At 51.0% G+C, this 20,697-nt stretch overlaps 1 protein-coding gene and 1 pseudogene across 1 annotated transcript in view; one reads left to right on the top strand and one right to left on the bottom strand.

The window, feature by feature from the left end:
• Window positions 1-1,816: 1,816 nt before the first annotated feature.
• LOC133062784 (small ribosomal subunit protein eS24-like) lies at window positions 1,817-10,441 on the top strand (annotated as a pseudogene).
• Window positions 10,442-12,537: 2,096 nt separating this feature from the next.
• The window catches only part of SAFB2 (scaffold attachment factor B2), a 29,112-nt gene continuing 20,952 nt past the window's right edge, over window positions 12,538-20,697 (bottom strand). Inside the window, exons 14-21 of the mRNA XM_061150604.1 lie at window positions 19,421-19,557; window positions 18,116-18,406; window positions 17,054-17,194; window positions 15,915-15,957; window positions 14,905-15,035; window positions 13,376-13,488; window positions 13,169-13,235; window positions 12,538-12,913 (exon numbers count right to left, since the gene is read on the bottom strand). Coding sequence (XP_061006587.1) covers window positions 12,781-12,913; window positions 13,169-13,235; window positions 13,376-13,488; window positions 14,905-15,035; window positions 15,915-15,957; window positions 17,054-17,194; window positions 18,116-18,406; window positions 19,421-19,557 — 1,056 coding nt within the window. The 3' untranslated portion in view covers window positions 12,538-12,780. The remainder of the gene's footprint in view (window positions 12,914-13,168; window positions 13,236-13,375; window positions 13,489-14,904; window positions 15,036-15,914; window positions 15,958-17,053; window positions 17,195-18,115; window positions 18,407-19,420; window positions 19,558-20,697) is intronic.

Below are 20,697 nucleotides of genomic sequence, written 5' to 3'. Positions count from 1 at the left end.
GAAATATCAGACACACAGAGACACCCCCCAGTCTCTGACACACACACATACACACACACATCACACACCTTGAGACAAAATGAGACCGAGACTGGCTAGATACACACTCCCAAGATAAAACCAGACACGCCCATTTCAAAACACTTGTGCGCACACACACCCAGACCAATGAAAACACACCCCAAGACAAGTAGTGCTATGCACAGGAGATAGGCACAGGGCCATGGCTTGGGGGTGGCAAGGTTACAGGGACTCTGGACATCCTTGATTCCTCCGAAACCCTGCTCCAGCTTTCATCTCCATCTCCACCCTGGGGTCAGGCCTCCCTCTAACGTGGCATTGGACCAGTAAGGGAACCGCAAGTGGAGAGAAAGGCACTGGGGCTGGCCAAGAGGCCAGGTAGGAACAATCGCGGGGCAGAGTATGGCTCTCTGGCACCATCCAGTGGCCATGGGGTTGGGGGCAGGGGTCACAGCAGCCCCTGAATTTCAATATCTTTGCGTCTCCAGGTCCCTCTGCATCTGCTTTTGTCTCTATCTGGGTCCGTGTGTCTCTCTCTATGCGTCTCAGTCTGTCTTCTCTGTGCATTGCTGTCTCTTTTTCCTTCTGAGTCTATCTCTGTTTCTCTGTTCCTTCTTCATCTCTCCATCTTTTTTTCTCTCTCTCCCACTCTTCCTGCTCCCTACCCCCACCCTGACAACTCGTCTTCCATGAATTAGCCACCTCCCTCATTAGCCTGCAACTGTGACTCAGTCCAGATTGGGCATGAGGTACCAACCTTATTAGCTTTGCTAGCCAGCGTGCTCCTATGGCCTACATTCAGCTCTTTGGAGTGGGGGTGGGGGGACCTCATGCCTGGAGTCTGCAGGGGCTGTTATCTTTGTCTAGATAACTTGGCCATGAGCCCACCTCGGCTTGCCCCTTCTCCAGGACTGGCTGCTGCTGGTTCCCTGGAGACAGAAAGTGCTGGTTGCCTTTCTGGGATAACAGACACCTTTATCCCTACTAGGAGCCTGAGGATCCCTTCAACTGCTGAAGCCTGCCATCCCCACCCCCAGTGCCCCCAAATCACCTGTGTCTGGTGGCCTGATCCCTGACCGCACTGGGATCTCACAGGTCACTCTGAACCCAAGCCACCTACATTCCTGCTTGCTGGGTTCCTCCCAGATGGCTGCACCCATTCCTTCCCAGGGGCTCCTGCACATTCTGTTCCCTCTCCTGGGATGCCCTTCCAGTCAGCCCCTTCAGGAAGCCAGGCTCACTCCACCTCCTGCTTGAAACACCCCCCATGGGCTCCACAGAGCAGATAATGGACACTGCTGTGTCCCGAGCACAGAGCCTGGCACACAGGAAATGCCCTGGAAGCTGCTGCTAAACAGAGGAACTCTCTCCGGCTTCCCTGGTGGCTTGGTGGTAAAGAATCTGCCTGCCAATGCCAGGAGACCTAGGTTCCATCCCTGTGTCCAGAAGATCCCCTGGAGAAGGAAATGGCAAGCCACTCCAATATTTTTGCCTGGGAAATCCCACGGACAGAGGAGCCTGGCAGGCTACAGTCCATGGGGTTGCAGAGAGTCGGACACAACTGAGCAGCTATGTCGAGCCCAGGTCACTCATCTTGTCTTGCTGGGCGTGTGGGCCTTGACCTAACAGACTGCATTCACCCTGTGCCCTGTTTTCCCAGGGACAGGCGGCGAGGAGCCTTTTTCTGGACTGCCTGTGAAATTTGCCCTGCTGGGTCTCATCTCAGCTGAGTCTGTAAATATTCGGTCCTCTGGGGCCAGCAGGGGAAGCTTCAGTGTGTTTTACGAGCCTCCCCATGGGGGCCCAGCGCAAAGTTTCTGTGGCTGGCTATGTGGGGTGCCCGGCAGTTTCACGGCTGGCTGGCTCGAGGTGGGTCTGACTGTGGGATTGGAGGCAGCCTCGAGGTATCATCAGTGGCTGCCGGCACTTAACCCTTCAGTGTGCGGCTTTCAGACACCCGAACAGGGCCCCTTGTTTGAAAAACTGCTAACGCAGGGTTATAGATCACAGCTGTGTGGGCACGGGGGCAGATCCAACCCCCTCCCCAAGACTGCAAGGAGGCGGAAGGCCCCAATTTAGACCTGGCTCTTCTAGAAGAATGGACTGCAACCAATCACTGGCTAAGCACCCACAGATGCTGGGTCCTGTGCAAAGCACTTGATTTTTGACTGTTTAAAAAAAAATACTTTTATTTTAGAGACTTCCCTAGTGATTCAGTCACTAAGACTCTGTGCTCCCAATGCAGGGGGCCCAGGTTCAATCCCTGGTCAGGGAATCAGATCCCACATGTCACAGCTAAGAGTTTGCATATACCTACTAAGACCTGGTACAACCTAATAAAAGAAAATAATAATAATAATTTTATTTATTTTTTTACTGTGCTGGGCCTTTGTTGATGCACAGGCTTTTCACTAGTTGCAGCGAGTGGGGGCTACTCTTTAGTTGAGGTGCACGGGCTTCTCGTTGCGGTGGCTTCTCTTGTGGAGCACAGGCTCTAGAGTGCTGGCTTCTGTAGTTTCTTCTCCTGGGCTCTCGAGCAGAGGCTCAATAGTTGTGGCACAAGGGCTTAATTGCTCCTTAGCATGTGGGATCTTTCCCAGGTCAAGGATCAAACCCATGTCTCCTACACCGGCAGGCAGATTCTTTATCACTGAGCCCCCAGGGAAGCCTTGCAAAGCACTTTAAATGCATCAGCTCTTTGCATCCTCAGAAATCCCCCAGCCCATTTTACAATGAGAAAACTCAGGGACTTCCCTGGAGATCCAGTAGTTAAGACTCTGTACTCCCAATGCAGGGGGCACAGGTTCAATCTCTGGTTGGGGAGGATCTTACATGCTGTGTGACATGGCCAAAAAAAAAAAAAAAGACAGCGAGAAAAACTCAGGCGTTCTAGGTAACTGGTTCCAGGTCATCCAGGTGGCAAAGGGTAGAGCTGGGATAACATTCTGCAGCCTGGCTTGGTCTCGCATAAGCCACCCAGCCCTCACGGGGGCCTCCCTGACAGGACCATGGTGAGGAGCCCCTGGAAGCCACTTCTCAACAGTCAGCCTCCCAAGGGTGAATGGAGGGAGGGCTTGAATCAGATCAATGGGTCAGTTGGGCCTGGGAACCTGAATTTTAAATAAGCCCCTCCCTGGGAATTCCCCAGAGGTCCAGTGGTTAGAACTCAGCGCTTTCGCTGCCATGGCCCAGGTTCTCCCTGGTCAGGGAACTAAGATCCCACAAGCCACCATGGTGGTGTGACTAAAAAATAAGTAAGCCCATCCCTCCACCCCCAGGTAACTCTTGCTAGAGGTGTTCCTTGGACCTTCCTCGGGAATAGCAGCAGCCTTACTGCTGCATATGTCCAAACATTCGTGTTCACGCTCAATCTCAGTGGAGACTGGAGATGGTCTGCCACCTGGTGTTCACTGAAGACACTACAAGGTTTGGCGTCCCCATCAGACATTCTAAACTAGGGGAATTCTGCCAGGCCCAGGAAGACCGAAAAGGCCAGACCAGGAATGAAAACATGAAGATAGACGATTTAAAAAATTTTTTTATGTGGACCATTTTTAAAGTCTTTATTGAATTTGTTACAATATTGCTTTATATTTTGGTTTCTTGCCTGTGAGGCATATGGGAACTCAGCTCCCTAACCAGGGATCAAACCCACACACCCTTCATTGGAAGGCAGAGTCTTAACCACTGGACCACCAGGGAAGTCCATAAGATACAGGATTATTGTGTCCCTTCTCCTCTCCATAGATTCGATAAGGATTTACTCTGTGTCTACCATGCTGGCTCCTTGGAAGAAAAGCTATGACAAACCTAGACAACATATTAAAAAAGAGAGACATCACTCTGATGACAAAGGTCTATATAGTCAAAGTTATGGTTTTCCCAGTAGTCACATATGGATGTGAGAGTTCGACCATGAAGAAGGCTAAGGACCGAAGAACGAATACTTTCAAACTGTGGTGCTGGAGAAGACTCTTTAGAGTCCCTTAGACAGTAAGGAGATCAAACTAGTCAATCCTAAAGAAAATCAACCCTGATTATTCATTGGAAGGACCGATGCTGAAGCTGAAGCTCCAATACTTTGACCACCTGATGTGAAGAGCTGACTCATCTGAAAGGACCCTGAAGCTGGGGAAGATTGAAGGCAGGAGGAAAAGGGGATGACAGACAATGAGTTGGTTGGATGGCATCATTGACTCAATGAACATGAGTTTGAGCAAACTCTGGGAGACAGTGATGGACAGGGAAGCCTGGTATGCTGCAGTCCATGGGGTCACATAGAGTTGGACATGACTTAGTGACTGAACAACCACGTTCTGGGTGTATTAGTTAGACATGGATGTATTAACCATGTCTTTATTTTCTTGTTTCTGATGCTTTGACATCTGGGGCTTCAGCCCCTCCCAGGGCCAGCTAATTCCCAGAGACAGCAAACAAGTAGCCCTAGGGTGCCTTTCACATGCAAACCAGCTGACTCAGAGCTCTCATCCCAACTCACTCCTCACACTATCCCCCTGCGATTATCACCCTAGGGTCAGTGCCAGGCAGCTTTTCCTCACGTTCTGTCATGTCTCATGGCCGTAGCCCACCAGGCTCTTCTCTCCACGGGGTCCTCCAGGCAAGAATACTGGAATGGGTTGCCGTTTCCTCTGCCAGGGGATCTTCCCGAAACAGGAATCAAACCTGGGTCTTCCACATCACCGGCAGATTCTTTACCATCTGAGCCATCAGGCCACAAGCCTGTGGACACAGGTAGCCACTGTCTCCCTTCCTTGGTCAGTACTCATGCCTGTGAACCCCTGCTCCCAACACAGATTCGGTCACATCCCAGGGGCACAGGCAAAATAACGCCCCCTCCCCCGCAAAGAGGTCCACATCAGAGATCCCTTCCTGACTGTGATCATGTACCAGGGAGGGAGACCCTACCAGGGCCTGAGAGTGGGCTCTTGTCTAACATTCAGAAATGAATTGTCTGAGGAGACACATGGGCTGACAAAGCAGGAGACTTTGTTGGGAAGGGGGCGTCCGGGTGGAAAGCAGCAAACAAACGGACCCAGGAGAACTGCTCTGCCACGTGGCTCAAAGGCTCAGGGTTTATGGTAATGAGGTTGGTTTCTGAGTTGCCTCTGGCCAGTCATCTTGCTTGGCCCACATTTAGTCTGAGTCACCAGGCTTAGGGCTTCTCTGATAGCTCGGTGGTAAAGAATCCACCTGCCAATGCAGGAGACGAAAGAGACTCAGGTTCGATCCCTGAATCGGGAAGATCTCCTGGAGGAGGAATTGGCAACTCACACCAGTATTCTTGCCTGGAAAATTCTCGTAACAGAGGGGCCTGGCGGGCTACAATCCAGGGGGTCAAAAGAGTTGGACACGACTGAGCACACACACACACACACACACACACACACACACACCCCTGGGTCAAAAGAGTTGGACACGACTGAGCACACACACACACACACACACACACACCCCTGGTTCTTTCAGGTGGTGTGTGCATCTCTTGTTCAAGATGGATTCAAGCATGAAGGATTCTGGGAGGTTGGTAGGACATATTATGGGCTGGCATTTCCTCCCTGCTTTTGGCCCCTCTCAAATTCTTCTGGTTAGTTTTCAGAGGCAGCACCACTTTGCTTTTCAGGACGTATTGTTGCGAGGCAATTTGGACAAGCAGGCCTAGCCAAGGCTCGTGATTTCGGAAACTGTCCCCTAATAGTCAGAGGGAGATGTGACTGTGGAAAAAGGATGAGAAATATGCTGCATTCCTGGCTCTGAAGCTGGAGGAAGGGGCCAGGAGGCAAGGAATGTGGGCAGCTTGGAGAAGTTGGAAAAGGCAGGGAATCAGATCACTCTCCTAGTGCCTTGGAAAGAAACAGCTCTGCAGGCACCTTGAATTGGAGGACTTCAGGCCTCCAGACTTTGAGGTGAGAGGTTTGTGTGAATTTGTCATGACAGCCAGAGGAAACACACACCTAATTCTCTTGCAGGTATTGTGTGAAACTCTCAAACCATAAAATCAGTGCAATACTGGGAATTCCCTGGTAGAGTGTTTAGAACTCAGCACACTCATTGCTGAGGCCCCAGATTTGATCCCTGATCAGGGAACTAAGATTCCCACAAAGCTGCACGGCAAGCCCCCCTCCCCAAAAATCAACGCAGTACTCTGGGGAGAGGAGATGCTGAGAAACTCACATCCTGCTGAGCCAATGAGGCCTCTGGCTCATAAGGCTGGACCTGACACAGTCACCCACCAGAATCTGCCCAGGGACCTGGGGTGGAGGCATCATGCCCATTTGAGAAATTGACAACTCTGAGAGCTCCAGAGAGGGTAAGTCACTTTCCCAAGGGCACACAGTTGACAAAAGAAGAAGAGTCTGGGATGTGAACCCACTGGCCTCACCATCCTTTGATCTTGTGACCAACGAGGGAGGGATGGGCTAACCTCTGGAGGGTAGGGGAGGGGCAGCACTGGGAGGTCTCAGTGGAGACCCCGCCCCTTGATCTGCAAACGAGTGAAAAAGCACCATATCCCCAGGAACCCACATCTCTGTGCCTGTGTTTTTAAAAACTTCAAAAGTCCTTTTTAGAGCACTGCATGTGAAAATATTTAACTAAGAGGAATGCGTGCAATTTGAGACTGGCAATCATAGTGCAGGCTGGGGAATTCCTGCAAAGTGAGAAAATTTAACCTAGGAGCTGTTTTGAAATGTAATGAAATCTTTATGAATACAGAATTTAGCGGTTGATGGAGTTGACACATTTTTGTAAATGTGGAGACATGTGATAAGGTATTCATTCTGATTTTGCAGTTTTCTCTTTGCATTTTTGGAGCTGATCATTCTGCCCTCTTTCTCTCTGGGCCTCAGAAAACATTTTATGGGTCTCCTGGAGAGCATGAGTACCTTGGGCCCTATTCCTGTAGGCCTCCCAGTGCCTGTTAACATTTATTGAGCACTTAACATTTTCCAGGAGCTTTTTACATCTATTAACTAATTTAATCTTGGCAAAGACCCTCTATGGCAAATACTGTCCTATTCTCAGTTAATAAAGCCAAAACAGAGAGGAACTATTAACTCCTATGGGCAGACAGGTAGGATGGATTCCAAGTCTGTCTCCCAAGCCTACTGCAGTGGTTCTCATTCCTATGACACCCAACAGCCCCCACCCTGACCTTTAAAACATTTTTTAAAAATCATGGCAAAATATATGTAACACAAAAATTTGCCTCCCATGGACAGGTGCACACTGCTATATTTAAAGTGGATAACCAACAAAGACCTACTGTATAGCACAGGGAACTCTGCTCAATGTTATATGGCAGCCTGAATAGGAGGGGAGTTTGGGGGAGAATGGAGCAGGGCATGGAAATCCACTCCAGTATTCTTGCCTGGAAAACCCCATGGACAGAGGGGCCCGGTGGGCAACGGTCCATAGGGTCGCAGAGTGGAACCCAACGAAGTGACTTAGCATGCATACATGGTTACCTTTATATATGTGGCTGAGTCCTTTTGGTGTTCACCTGGAACTATCAAAACGTTGTTAATCAGCTATACCCCAATAAAAAAATAGAAAGTTTAATTAAAAAATCTTGCCATCCTATACATGTACCTGTGTTCATTAGCAAAACCATTGTATATATGACATAGAATCAACCTAAATGTCCATCGACAGAGGAATGGATAAAGATGTGGTACAATGGAATGTACTCATACAGTGGAATATTACTCAGCCATAAAAAGAATGAAGTGAAAGAATGAAATAATGTCATTTGCAGCAATATAGGTGGACCTAGAGATTATTATACTAAGTCAGACAAAAACAAAAATATCATATGATATAACTTATATATGGATAAACTATGATACGAATGTATCTATATAACATAGATTCACGGACATAGAGAACAGACTTATGTTTGCCAAGGGGGAAGGGGATGAGGGAGGGAAGGATTGGGAATCTGGGATTAGCAGATGCAAATTGGTATATACAAGATGGATAAACTACAAGGTTCTACTGTATAGCACAGGGAACTATATTCAATATCCTGTGACAAACCATAATGAAAAAGAATATAACTGAGTGATTAAACAACAACCAACAACAACATTCCACTCTATGGCTGGACCACAGTTTGCTTATCCACACTACTAACTCACTCATTGGTGGTGGTGGTCAGTCACTTCAATTGTGTCCAACTCTTTGCTACCCACTGGACTGTAGCCCGCCAGGGTCCTCTGTCCATGGAATTCTCCAGGCAATACTGGAGTGGGTTCCCATTTCCTTCTCCAGGGGATTTTCCCCACCCAGGGATTCAATTCCCGTCTTCTGTGGCTCCTGCATTGGCAGGCAGATACTTTACCACTAAGCCACCAGGGAAGCCCTAACACACCCATTAGAATGGCTATTATTTAAAACAAGAAACACACTCAGAAAACAAGTGGTGAAGATGGAGACACACTTGGAACTCTTATGCAGGGCTGGTGAGAACGTTAAGATGGGGCAGCCGCGATGGAAAATAGCCTGGCAGTTCCTCAAAAGTTAAATGTCCAGAATGACCATAGGAGCCAGGAATTCCACCCCCATGTATACATTCAGGAGAGTAGAACACAGGTGTGCAGAGACATCCAGGCACACTCATCCTCACAGCAGCATGACTGACAGAAGCCAAAAGGTGGAAACCTAAGTGTCCCAGATTCTTTTTTTTTTTACCACACTGCGCAGCAAGCTGGATCTTAGTTCCCCACCCAGGGTTAGAATGCGCACCCCCTGCATTTGAAGCATGGGATCTTAGCCACTGGACTGCCAGGGAAGTCCCTGCAGATTCTTTTTACAACAAGACTTTTCTTCCACCTCCCTTTTGTCTCCAGAAATAAAAATCAGTGCTAATATGACTTGTGTGCTCTGTCGCTTCAGTGGTGGTTGACTCTTTGCAACCCCAGGGACTGTCGCCTGCCAGGCTTCTCTGTCCAAGGGATTTTCCAGGCAAGAACACCATGGGTTGCCATTTCCTTCTCCAGGGGCTCTTCCTGACCAAGGAATCGAACCCGTGTCTCTTGCGTCTCCTGCATTGGCAGGCAGGTTCTTTACCACTAGTGCCACCTGGGAAGCCCATTATGACTTAACCACATACAGTTAAAAAAACAACAAAACAGCAGCCCAATCATATGATGGTCTATCAGATACAAACAGAAGAAATAAAAAGGCCATAATGTCTGATAAATACTAATTCAGCCTGTGAACGCTGGGGCACCAGTCCTGGTTACACTGAGCACAGAATGAAGTGCTCAGAGGCGTGTGCCTATTGAGACAGCTCATCTGAGACAGAAGCAGCAGGGGGGATGTTTAGACCCTGCAGGTCTGTTCACAGAAATGGTGAACAACTCTTTGTAAGGTTCTGGACTAAATGACAAGCCATTTTCCTCAATTTTCCCAGAAGTTGCATTCCTGAAAAATCTGTATATCTTGTGACCTCTTTTCCCCGCCAAATTCACATGTTGATGTCCTGGCCCCTAGGACCTCAGGATGTGACTGTACTTGAAGACAAGACCTGCAGAGAGGTGGTGGTTGTTGAGTTGCTCAGTCGTGTCTGACATCATGCACTACAGCACGCCAGACTTTCCTGTCCTTCACTATCTCCTGGAGTTTGCTCAAATTCGTGTCCACAGAGGTAATCAAGTTAAAATGAGGTCATTAGAGTGGGTGCTAATCCAACATGACTGTGATTTTATAAAAAGGGGAATTGGGACACACTTGCACACACACACACACACACACACACACATGGAGAAGGCTGCGTGAAGGAGGCAGAGAGACTTTTATAAGTCAAGAGATGCCAAGGATTAGAAACTTCCCTGGTGGTCCAGTGGTTAAGACTTTGCCTCTCAATACAGAGGGTGTAGGTTCGATCCCTGGTTGGGGAGCTAAGATCCCACATTCCTCTTTGGACAAAAAAAAAAAAAAAACATTTAAAAAAAAGTTACTGTTTTTTTCTTCCTCCCTGGCTGCTTGAAGATCAGCTGCAATCGTGAACGATACAGTAACTATCTGGACCAGGAAGTTCATGACCAACTGACTACTTCAGCAGAAACAAATGGTCACAGATGTTCTTCACCCTGGAAAGGCAACAGTACCTGAAACAGAAATTTGGGAAAAACTGGCCAAAATGTACCAGACCACACCAGATGTCATCTTTGGATTTGAACTGAGAACCTATTTTGGTGGTGGCAAGACAACTGGCTTTGGAATGATTTATGATTCCTTGGATTACGCGAAGAAAGAGCCCAAACACAGGCTTACAAGACATGGCCTAAATGAGAAGAAAAAGACCTAAAGAAAACAGCCAAAGGAACTCAAGAACAGAATGAAGAAAGTCAGGGGGACTGCAAAGGCCGATGTTGGTGCTGGCAAAAAAAAGGAGTAAAAATTCTGCAGTGACTGTATCTGTGGTGACCATGCAGATTTTTCATGAAAGAATAAACTAAGACCTTTTACAAAAAAACACACCAAACAGTATTGTAATTAATTCAATAAAGACTTAAAAAAAAAAGATGCCAAAGATTGCCAGCGACCACCAAAGTCTGGCGACCACCAGAGACGGAGGGCTTCCCAGGTGGCACTAATGGTGAAGAACCTGCCTGCCAATTCAGGAAACATGAGACACAGTTTTGATCCCTTGGTCAGGAAGATCCCGTAGAGAAGGGAATGGTTACCCACTCCAGTATTGCCTGGAGAATTCCAAGGACAGAGCAGCCTGGCGGGCTACAGTCGATGCAGACATGGTGTTGCAAAGACTCAGACATGACTGAGTGACTAAAGCTTTCACTTTGACTGGACTGGACTGGAGTCTGGGAACGGGCCTTTAACAGAACCCCCTCAACAGCCTTAGAAGAAAACAGCTGTGCTGACACCTTGATTTTGGACTCCTGACCTCTACAACTGGAAGATAATAAATGTTTACAACACCTGTTCTGCAGTGTATCCAAGTAAAATGGAGCCTGCTCTTAGGCCTGGGTAATGAGGAAGGGGCTTGTCTTTCCTCACAGGCTGTGGGGTGATACTGGCCCACACTCTCCACACTTCCTGGGGCCCCCTCGGGAGCACTGAACTTTAGGAATTGCTCCTACCTTGTGACAAGATCTGAAAACAGGTGTCACCTCCAGATCCCAACCCCAATCTGGCTTCTCCTGGCCAACTCAGAACCCCCGGGACCCTAGTTTCCAGACTAGTTTGTGGGGTGAGACGAGGGTCTCCGTGCAGAAGGAAACATGCCATGCTGGGCCCCAGTGCACCATGGAGATGGCGTCCTGTCAACTTGTCATTGGAAAATGACTCTAAAAGCCCCCGTGGTGAGGGAGGTGTTTATTTGGGCAATTCAGACAGACAGGGACTGCCAGACAGTGGAGGGCCAGAGCTGGCCTGCCTTTCATATGTGGGCTTCAAGGCAAGCTGGGTCGGGTTTTCATTTTGCTCTTTTAAACCCCCCCTTCACCGACCCAGCAGGAACACAGGGGACTCCAGGAGAACTGGCAATTGTTCTGGGGCCAGTGGGTGACTGTCCTAGTTAGAGAGGAAGGGGAGGGCAAGGGGGGAATCATGTTCCCAGCAGGCCACACACAGGTTAACTCATCACTTGCCAGTCCAGACTACACGGGTCCAGGGCTGGGACTCAGGGAAGCAGCGCTCCCTCTCCCCCCAGGGTCAGCCTGACAGCCACCAGGTCATCTCATTTCTGAGCAGGGCGGGGCCAGTGATCCTTCCAGAGACACGCCTCTCTGTGGTGTCACACTGCAGGGGCCTGGATGGAGCCGGGAGAAGCTCGTGAACAACCCCTTTGGCCAGTCAGGGGTTTTCAATGAAGGCTGCTGCTGTGGGTGTACAAAGTCATGTTCAATTCTTTGCGACCCCATGGACTGTAGCCTGCCAGACTCCTCTGTCCATGGGATTTCCCAGGCAAGAATACTGGAGTGGGTTGCCATTTCCCTCTCCAGGGGATCTTCCCGACCCAGAGATTGAACCCGTGTCTCCTGCATTACAGGCAGATGCTCTATCACTACGTTGCCAGGGAAACCCTTAATGAAGATCACTGCTATTTATAATCACAAATGAGATTTCACCTATGAACTTGCATTTCCAGGAAAAGGGGTGGATCTGGTACTGCTGGGCTCGTGCCAAGCACGAGTTGCCCACCCCCGCCCCTCAGCCAGACCCACAAATTGCACAGAACCGTCAGGTAAAGTGACTGGTCCCAGGGCCCCCGGATGCACACACCCTTCCTGTTGGTGAAGAATTCTTAATTCCTTCTCAGCTCTGTCACTTAAGGGCTCTAGGACTCTTGTGAGCAATGTGACCCCTGAACCTGTTTCCTTCTCTATAAGGTGGGGACAGGGATGCCCCCGCTTTACCAGGAGCTGTGAGAATTCAGGAATGTGAGCTGGCCTCTGCTTTCCAAACAGACAGCAATGCTGCTGAGGGCTGACCCTGTTCTCTGCTCTGTAATCACCGATACACACACACTGGTGAGAACCATAAACTTTTATTAATGGAAAATGGAATGCCTCATTAACAGAAACCTTATCTTAAAAATGGCAGAACAAGAACACATTTATTAAAAAAAAAAAAGTGAATTCACATTGGATTGAGCTACAACACGGTGGCAGGATTTGCTTTTGCTTCTTAAAAGATTCCACAAGTTCAAGGTAACTCTGCTAAGAGTTCAACAGTACGTCTGTCCGCCTACCAGGACGCGTGGAGGGGTGGGGTCTAGTAGTGGCGGGTGAAGTGGGGGTACGGGTCTCTGTTGCCCCGGTCCTGGCCAGCCAGTCCGTCGCTGTCGAGGCCTCCAGCAGGCACCACGTCACCCTGGGTGTGCCCACCGTGTGCAAAGCCGCCTCGCCTAGGAACAAAGGCACGTGTGTGTTCTCATTGTGTCACTTCGCAGCAGCAGGCTCAGAGTCCCCTGGCTTTTTCCAGAGGAGAAAATTCACAACCACAGGTTGCCTTCTGGGGAGCACTGTTAGTTGCGTAAGTTGTCAAGGGCTGCTGTGGGAGCATTTTCAAAACACTCAACCAGAAAGCTGATCAAGCATGCAGAAAGGGAGAGGAACTGAGGAGCAAGAAGAAATCAATTTTATGGGCAGACAAAACTTACCCCGATATTCCGCCCCGATCTGCCATGTGCCCAGGGCCTGAGGGTCCAGACAGGCCCCTCTCACCACCTGGAAGAGAAGGAAGAGTCTGCTAACACTCCCTTCTCGGAAGCCCTGGGAAAGCTGGGGGATTCCTGGCCGCCCCTGCCCAGAAGCCCTCCCAGACCTGCAGGCGGAGTGGGGGGGGGGGGAACGGTGTCAGCCCATACCTTGCCACCGCGAGTGCTCCCGGCCCGCTGTGTCCGTGTCCACTGTTCCCGGCCAGGTGCGCTCCTGATGTTCCTCCAGCCTCTGGCTGTGCTCCGACCAGTCACGGCCACCCCTTTGCCAAAACAAAAGGCAGACACACAAAGGTCCCACTAGGCCTCCAGGAAGAGGTTGTGGCTATGGCTGGGGGATCATGCCCCCCTGTCAAGAGTTTCTGAGAAAAGTGGGCAAAGAATGGGAGGAGACATTTCCCCAGAGAAACACATGTGGCCAGTAAGCACATGAGTAGGTCTTCAGCACAGCTAACATCACATCACCCCTGTCAGGATGGCTACTATCAAAAAGACAGATGACAGTGGCAAGTGCAGGTGAGGACATGCAGACACACGGATCCTCAGGCCAGGCTGCTGGGAATGTGAAATGGCACAGCCTTGTTGGAAAATAGCACAGTGGTCCCTTGAAACGTTAAATGTAGAACGGCCATGTGACCCAGCGATTCCACTCCAAGGTGTCTGAGACTGGTAAACCTGCATTTACACAAAACCTTGTACACCAACCACCCCAAAGTGGAGACCACCAAAGTGTCCATCAACTAACTTGAACAGATACAAAAAATGTGGCTCCTCCATACACTGGGAGATTCATCAGCCTGGAAAAGGAGAAAAGCCCTGACATTCTCTCCAACACAGATGCACCTTGAGGACATGATGCTCACTGAGATAAGCAGACACAGACAGACAGTGTGTGAATCTACTGATGGGAAACATCTGGAGCAGGCCAATCCAGAGAGAGAGAAAGTGGGTTAGTGGTTGCCAGGGAGCTGGGGAGGGTCTGCTGATGGGAGCTTCTTTTGGGGGTGATGTAAATGCTCTGAAATGGGTTCTAAGGATGGGTGCATGGCTCGATGGATCAACTGAAAGCCATCCAACTGTGCACTGTTGACAGCGAACTGCACAGCAATTCCTGAAATGGCTCTTTCAGACAGAAACCCCGGGAGCGGACAATCCAAGCCCAGTTCCCATGTGCAGGCGCAACCACCTGGTCCCAGGCCCTGTGTGACAGCCGCCCGGTCCCACGGTGACGCGGCTCCACACAGCCTGCTGCCAGAGCATGAGCTGGCCCCTTTACACTGAAGACAAAGTGGCTGAACAACCTGAGAGAACTCGGTGTCAAGCAGGTCCCTATCTATCCAACTGGCACCCTAGTCTTTGATCAACATCCAAAACACCCCTAGAGATGCGGCGGAGACTTCTGGTGACTGTGACACCAGCCTGACAAGACACCTAGACAACTCTGGAGCACAGGGCCGGGTGAAGCTTCTCTACTCCTGACAGGGGACAAGCCTTAGACAGCCTCAGGGCTACCTGCTTCAGCAGCTGGGGTCTGCGATATGGACCTTCACACCTAGGGATGACACTGTTCCAGGTGACCTGGCAGGTACATACACCTGGATCACTCTCACAGAAGCCAAGCCGGACCAAGTGAGGGCAATGATGCCCCCAGTGAGGCTTGGCATGGCCTGCCCGCTAACCTGGGTGGAGGTGGCGGCCCCCGGCCCTCGCTCATCCTCTTGTCGGAGCCGTAGCCGCCCCAGCCGTCTCGGGAGTCGCGGGCGTGGCGCTCTGGTGGTCCTCCATGGCTGTGGCGCTCGTCTGAGTAGTGCTGGAAGGCGCAAGAGGGACAGGGCGACTCCAGCCTCACTGTTCCTGGACAGGCCAGTGGCAGGCACACCCTCTAGGTCTGGTCAACCTGCAGACCCTGCCACCCAAGAGGACCTGCCCAGGCCCCTCTGACACTTCTTGATCCCTTCCTCACTTGAGAATCCCGAGCACCCCTAGAGCTCCATCACTGATGCACACGAAGGACCAGCAGAGGGCCCCCTGGCCCTGTGAGCATGGAGAGTCCCAGGCTCTGGGTCCACCAAGACATCACTCAGACCCATCTTCCCTGAAGAGGACAAACACCTGCTCCTTGCTGGTGACAGGACGCTCCCCCTACAGCGTCAGGGCAGGCCAGCGCCCTCAAACCCCCTAGCTCAGTACTGTGGAGGCCTGCAAGCCAGCAATGCTGGTGGGAATGGTTCAGTGCCCCTGGCCAACTAAGTCAGTGCCCTGGAAGCCAGCACATCTTGGGAGCAAGAGAGGCTATGTATTCTTTCACCACCCCCGCCACTCCCCCACCCCATTTAAACAGCCATGACTCTGATGCTGCCCCCACCTTTCTTGTGGGGGTGGCATCGGCTCTCCTCTGAGCTGACACCCTAGGGCACCTGCAGGCCCTCAGACAGAGGTACCCACCCCAGTACCTGATAGGGATGCCCTAAAACATAGGCTAAATGACCCCCGGCAGGCTGCTAAGCCCCCGTGTGGGATATCCCACGTGTCTAGACTGGAAGATACTCTACATTAGCAGACAATCAATCCTCTTTATTCACTTCCTATTGACTAAGACGAAGGACAAGCCCTATGTATTTAATGTCCACATCTGCCCACTGCACAGAAGCAGCCACGCTCCCAAGCCTGAGGTCTGGCTTTTACTCACCTGCCCATCTCGCTCTCCCATCACTGACCTTGAACCTTCCCTCCTGCAAAACAGAAGTATCTCATTCCAGTAGCAGCTGACGGCTCTCTCTGACACTGCTGCAGACCACACGGAAGAGTCCGACAATTGGGGTACTTATCCTCTTTCACCACATGAGAACAGTTAACTGATTGACAGGCCTGAAAAAAGAGCTGGCTGGCAGCTCCCTGGGGGTAGGAGTGAAGTCGGAGCCTAAGAAAGTGGGGAGGAAGGTTTTACTGAACTAAAATCTCTCACAGGGGTCTCAGAAATAGAGATCTACCTACGAAGCCAATGCCAAATTAATCTGTGGTCTGGTGACAAACTGGGTAATAAGAAAGCCTTGGCGGGTCTTAACCTCTGGTATGATCTGACCCATGTGACTAACACATGGGAAACCAAGTCCAGCCATGATTAAATAAATGAGTGGCGTCTCAGCCTGTCTTCACCCCTATCTCCCTTCCCTCATGGAGGAGCTAACGAGCAGTGAAATGGCTCAAGGATATGCAGCCTGGAGGAGCGCAATGAGAAACCTAGAGAGAGAATGCTTAAACTTGAAAATCAAGGGCTCTCTTTCTAATAAATGAGATAGTCTTCATTAAAGAGGCACTGGCAAAAAAAAATTACACCCCCAGACCCTTAAAACACAAAGCAGGCCTGACAGGGCCTCTGCCACGTCCTGCAGTCAGCCCCCTTGGTGCAGTCTGGCTCGGGCCCCATGCGGTCAGTGACCCTGCAGATGGCTCCAGTGGGTCACGGCCTTTCTCTAAACCACTTCCTCATCTGTGAGAACAAGGAGGCTGGGCCATGCCCTCCCCTCCTCAAAGACCTGTGCTCCAGTGCAACTCCTGCCAGGGGAGGGACAAGAAGGAAGAGTGGCCATGGAGACCCCAGGGAGCTATGCAACCCAGAGGCTGGGGCCTGTCCTTCACAAGAGGACAGTGCATGAAACACACACTGAGGCCTTCCCCATAGTCAAAGCGAATATGCCCTAAGGGACCACTGATTCCCACATCCCGGTCAAGGTCTGTCGCTAAATCCCACGTGTGGTGGTCACTAGGAGCCTCCCAGCATGAGATGAGGTGGAGACCCACCCTGCTGGAGTGGGGTGGGGCACTGACCTGTCAGCTACATGCTCCTGGTACCGGCCCCGGTCACGGTGGTCGAAGTGGTGGAAACGGTGATCAGGCCGAGGGAAGTCTGGGCGGTACCTGTCCTCCATGGCCATGCGCTTTCCTTCTGGCCAATAGGCGTCATCTCGCCTGTTTTTCATTTTTAAAAAGATGCAAATTTCACTTATGAGAGAGAATGAGGGGGAAAAAAGCAAGAGGGTGGAGGTGGAATGCTCTCTCCAGACACAGTATCATTTAAAATGTCCTGCAGGGCTAATCTCTAAACATTCAGTCATTATTGCTTTGATTTGATATATTAAAACCCCCAAACTACCAAAAGGCACCCTGGCATTCTCATTTGACAGTCCTGAAAGAAGAACCACTGTGAACTAACTGTATCACAAGGCTGTTAATATCTTGATCCCCACAAGAGCTCAAATGCAAGTGAAATGAAATACTTGATTTTCTGGCAAGAACGTTCCGAGTTATCACATTTTCAACTCATCGTCTATGGTAACCTGAACTTCCCTCTGTGCTTTTCAGAAGCAAAGGGAATTAGATCAGGTGACAGCAAACTACACACAACTTGGGATGGTCTCCAATTATCTTCTTCCTGATTTTTACCAGAAAATTAGGCTCACAGGTGGTGGGGTGATGGGAGACCATCAGTTAAGCAGCTTAGAGAAGGCAGAGAGAGATAAATCTACTTTCTTTTTTTTAAACCTACTTTCTTAGAGGAAGGCAACCTGCTTATCCACAGCACTGACTCTGTGCCTCTCACTCCAGGAGGACATGTGAGCCCGAAGGAGATGACAGGGAACGCGGCCTAATGCATGCCTGCCTGCCTCCTCCCCACTAGACAGCGTCAAACTTCCCCAGGAACCACAGGGCCAATGAAAGGACTGCCAAGGCGAGAGCATCACCAAGCCTCCAGCAAGTGGCAGCTCTGGAGATACTCTACTAGCTGCGGAGGCAGCAGCTACGAGCTCTGCCCAGGTGTCCATCTTCAGCACCCCCGACTCCCTACACCAAGATGGATGCAGCCACTCCCCGCTCTAGCTGCGACCTTACCGCCCAATGTCGTAGGGCCTCCTGACCACCGACCGCCGTTCCTGCTCATAGCGTAGCTGCTCCTGCTGGTGCCGCAGCTCCTCACGCTCCCGCTGGATACGTTCCTGCTCACGCCGGCGCTCCCGCTCCACGCGCTCCCGCTCCCGCTCCAGCCGTTCGCGCTCCAGGCGCTCACGCTCCAGGCGCTGCCACTGGCGGTCAAGCTGCTCGCGTTCCCGCTCCAGCCGTGCCTTCTCCTTGCCCTCGTGGAAGGCCTCCAGGCGCTGCTCTCGCTCCCGCTGCTCACGCTCTCTGCAGACACAGGAAGGCCACCCTGACTTTCCCACATGGTGGTGCCCAGGCACCAAGGTCCTTGGAGGGAGCCTGGACACATCAAGCTCCTGGATGTGACCTGGCTGCCCCCTCACAGGCTCCATCCCGCCCCCTGAACTGCTCTGATCATCCAGAAACCCCAAACTCCATCCTTTCCCCTTCTCCAACTAGCAAAACCGGGGTGAGCTGGGAGGGAGGGATGATGGCAAGTGGACACAGAGTCTCAGGTCCAGACCAGGAGGACCTGCTCGAAGAGCACCAGAATGAAACCACAGGTAAACAAGGGCAGAAAAGTAAAAAAAGCAAAGGATAACTGCTACTCTGAAGTTCCTGAGCAGATAAAACCCTGGAGACACGGATGACAGCCACTCTCCCTGAGAGACGACTCATGCTCATTTTTGTCACTCCTTCCCTCTCCGAGGGTGTACATCTAACGTGGCATTTTGAAAGGGACCCAAGACGGTGTGGGGACAGGAGAAAGCCAGGCACCAGTGAAGGGATCACAGGTCTTGCCCCTCAGCCACCGCACACAGAAGCTGGCGAGGGAGTTGGGGATGCCCCCCTGCTCTCCTCACTCGCTCCCAGGGTGCCAGGGAAGGCTCTACACCAAGGGCAAGCCAGCTGGAAGTGGAACATCTTCAAATGGGTCAAGAAACTCTGACTTTCTAAAGCCCACATGCAGAAGCTAAAGTCACACTATTTTAGAAAAGCAAACTGGAGAAGCTGTTGATCCAGTTTGGTGGGGAAGACTGAGGTCTCAACCCCAGAGACCCTCCTGTCAAAGCCACAGGTGGCCTGGGTACGCGTGCTACCTGGGTCAAGGCACAACTTCAGCCAGAGGAGATGATGCTGAGCAGAAACAGGCTTGGATGACTGTGCTGGGACGAATACGTCATGGGCTGGGTGGGTGCAGCACAGACAGCAGGAGGCTAGCAAGCCCAGGCGACTGGTTTGGGAGGAAGGGCAATCCCCCCGAGAAGAGACCCCACTCACCGCCGCCTCTCCGTCTCTCGGATCTCCCGCTCCCGCTGCCTCTGGCGCTCTCGCTCCCTCTGCTCTTTGATTTTATCAAACGACAGGATGTCTCTCTTCTCCTTGCTTTCCGACTTGCGATCCTGACTCTTTGAGCTCTGTTAACCCAAACTGGCTTATTAATGTCAGGGAAATGATGACAAACATACGATTCAAGTGAAATTAGCAGGTCTGGACTAGACTAAGAACCTTGGGTCCCTTGGGGTTTACAGGGAGGTCCCCAGCACAGTTTGCCTCACACCATGTGAGTTTTGATGCTACAGCCTTGCTTTCGAATCTTGCAAAGGGCATTAATGAAAGAGAAGAGGTAGGGTAAAACCTCAGCAAGTAGTTTCTCTGGAATGGCAGAGCCAAGCGCTCTGCATTATCTACAGCAAAACCAGGCTCCCCAGAGGCACAAGGCAGGCACACGCCACCACAGCAATCCCCCTGCTCGGTGGGGTCACCTGACTGCTGGTTCAGGCCTCAGGCAGGAGGCTTCCACACAGAGCAAGCCAAAGGCCCACAGGTGTAAACCAGCACTCTAGATAAAGCAGAGTACTGTGGGCACTTCTGTGCTCTTCCATTTCTGGGAGAAGGAAGGAAACACTGACAAATGACTTCCATTCTGAGGCTCTCCAAGGCTGGGGTTCCCACACTGGCCACAAGCCAGCCTCTCCTGGAGGGTTTCGTGAAACTCAGAACCCAGGGCCTCCTGTGGACCCACTGCCTCACAACTCCCAGGGAAGGAGCCTGGGACACATTTTTTAAAAAGCTCCTCAGCAGTCTTTTCTTAACTGGCTCACAGAGGGGCAAAATATCAATGAAAAACAAAGCAATCCAAAAGAAAGAAAATCAAAGGTCATAACCAAACATTTTACTGGAGGGAAAAAAAGGGAGGGGACACAGAGGAGACCTGTCCACGCTCATTACAAGGACAGGTTCACAGCCCTAAACACCGCAATGATCTGCAAGGACGGCAGAATTGGGAGTCTGAGTACACACTGCAGGTTGCAGAGGGGAATGACAGACGGCCTGCGTCCTGAGGTACCGGATGTCATCTGCTGGGGAGGGTGGCATGTGGGGCAGTGGAGGGGAAAAGGTGTGTGTCTCGCATCGGGCTCCCGGGTCCACAGCCTGCCCTCGTCACTTCTTAGTGGCCTGGCACATGTCAGTGTCCTCCATAACCTTTCTGAAGGGCACTCAGTGAACATCTACCACAACAAACAATGTGTCTGCAGCTCTGGACCTGCCCTGAC

The sequence above is a fragment of the Dama dama genome, chromosome 9 (genome assembly GCF_033118175.1).
Source record: "Dama dama isolate Ldn47 chromosome 9, ASM3311817v1, whole genome shotgun sequence".
Lineage (NCBI taxonomy): Eukaryota > Metazoa > Chordata > Mammalia > Artiodactyla > Cervidae > Dama > Dama dama.
The sequence above is the reverse complement of the archived record's forward strand: the minus strand, read 5'-3'. Positions and strand labels throughout refer to the sequence as shown.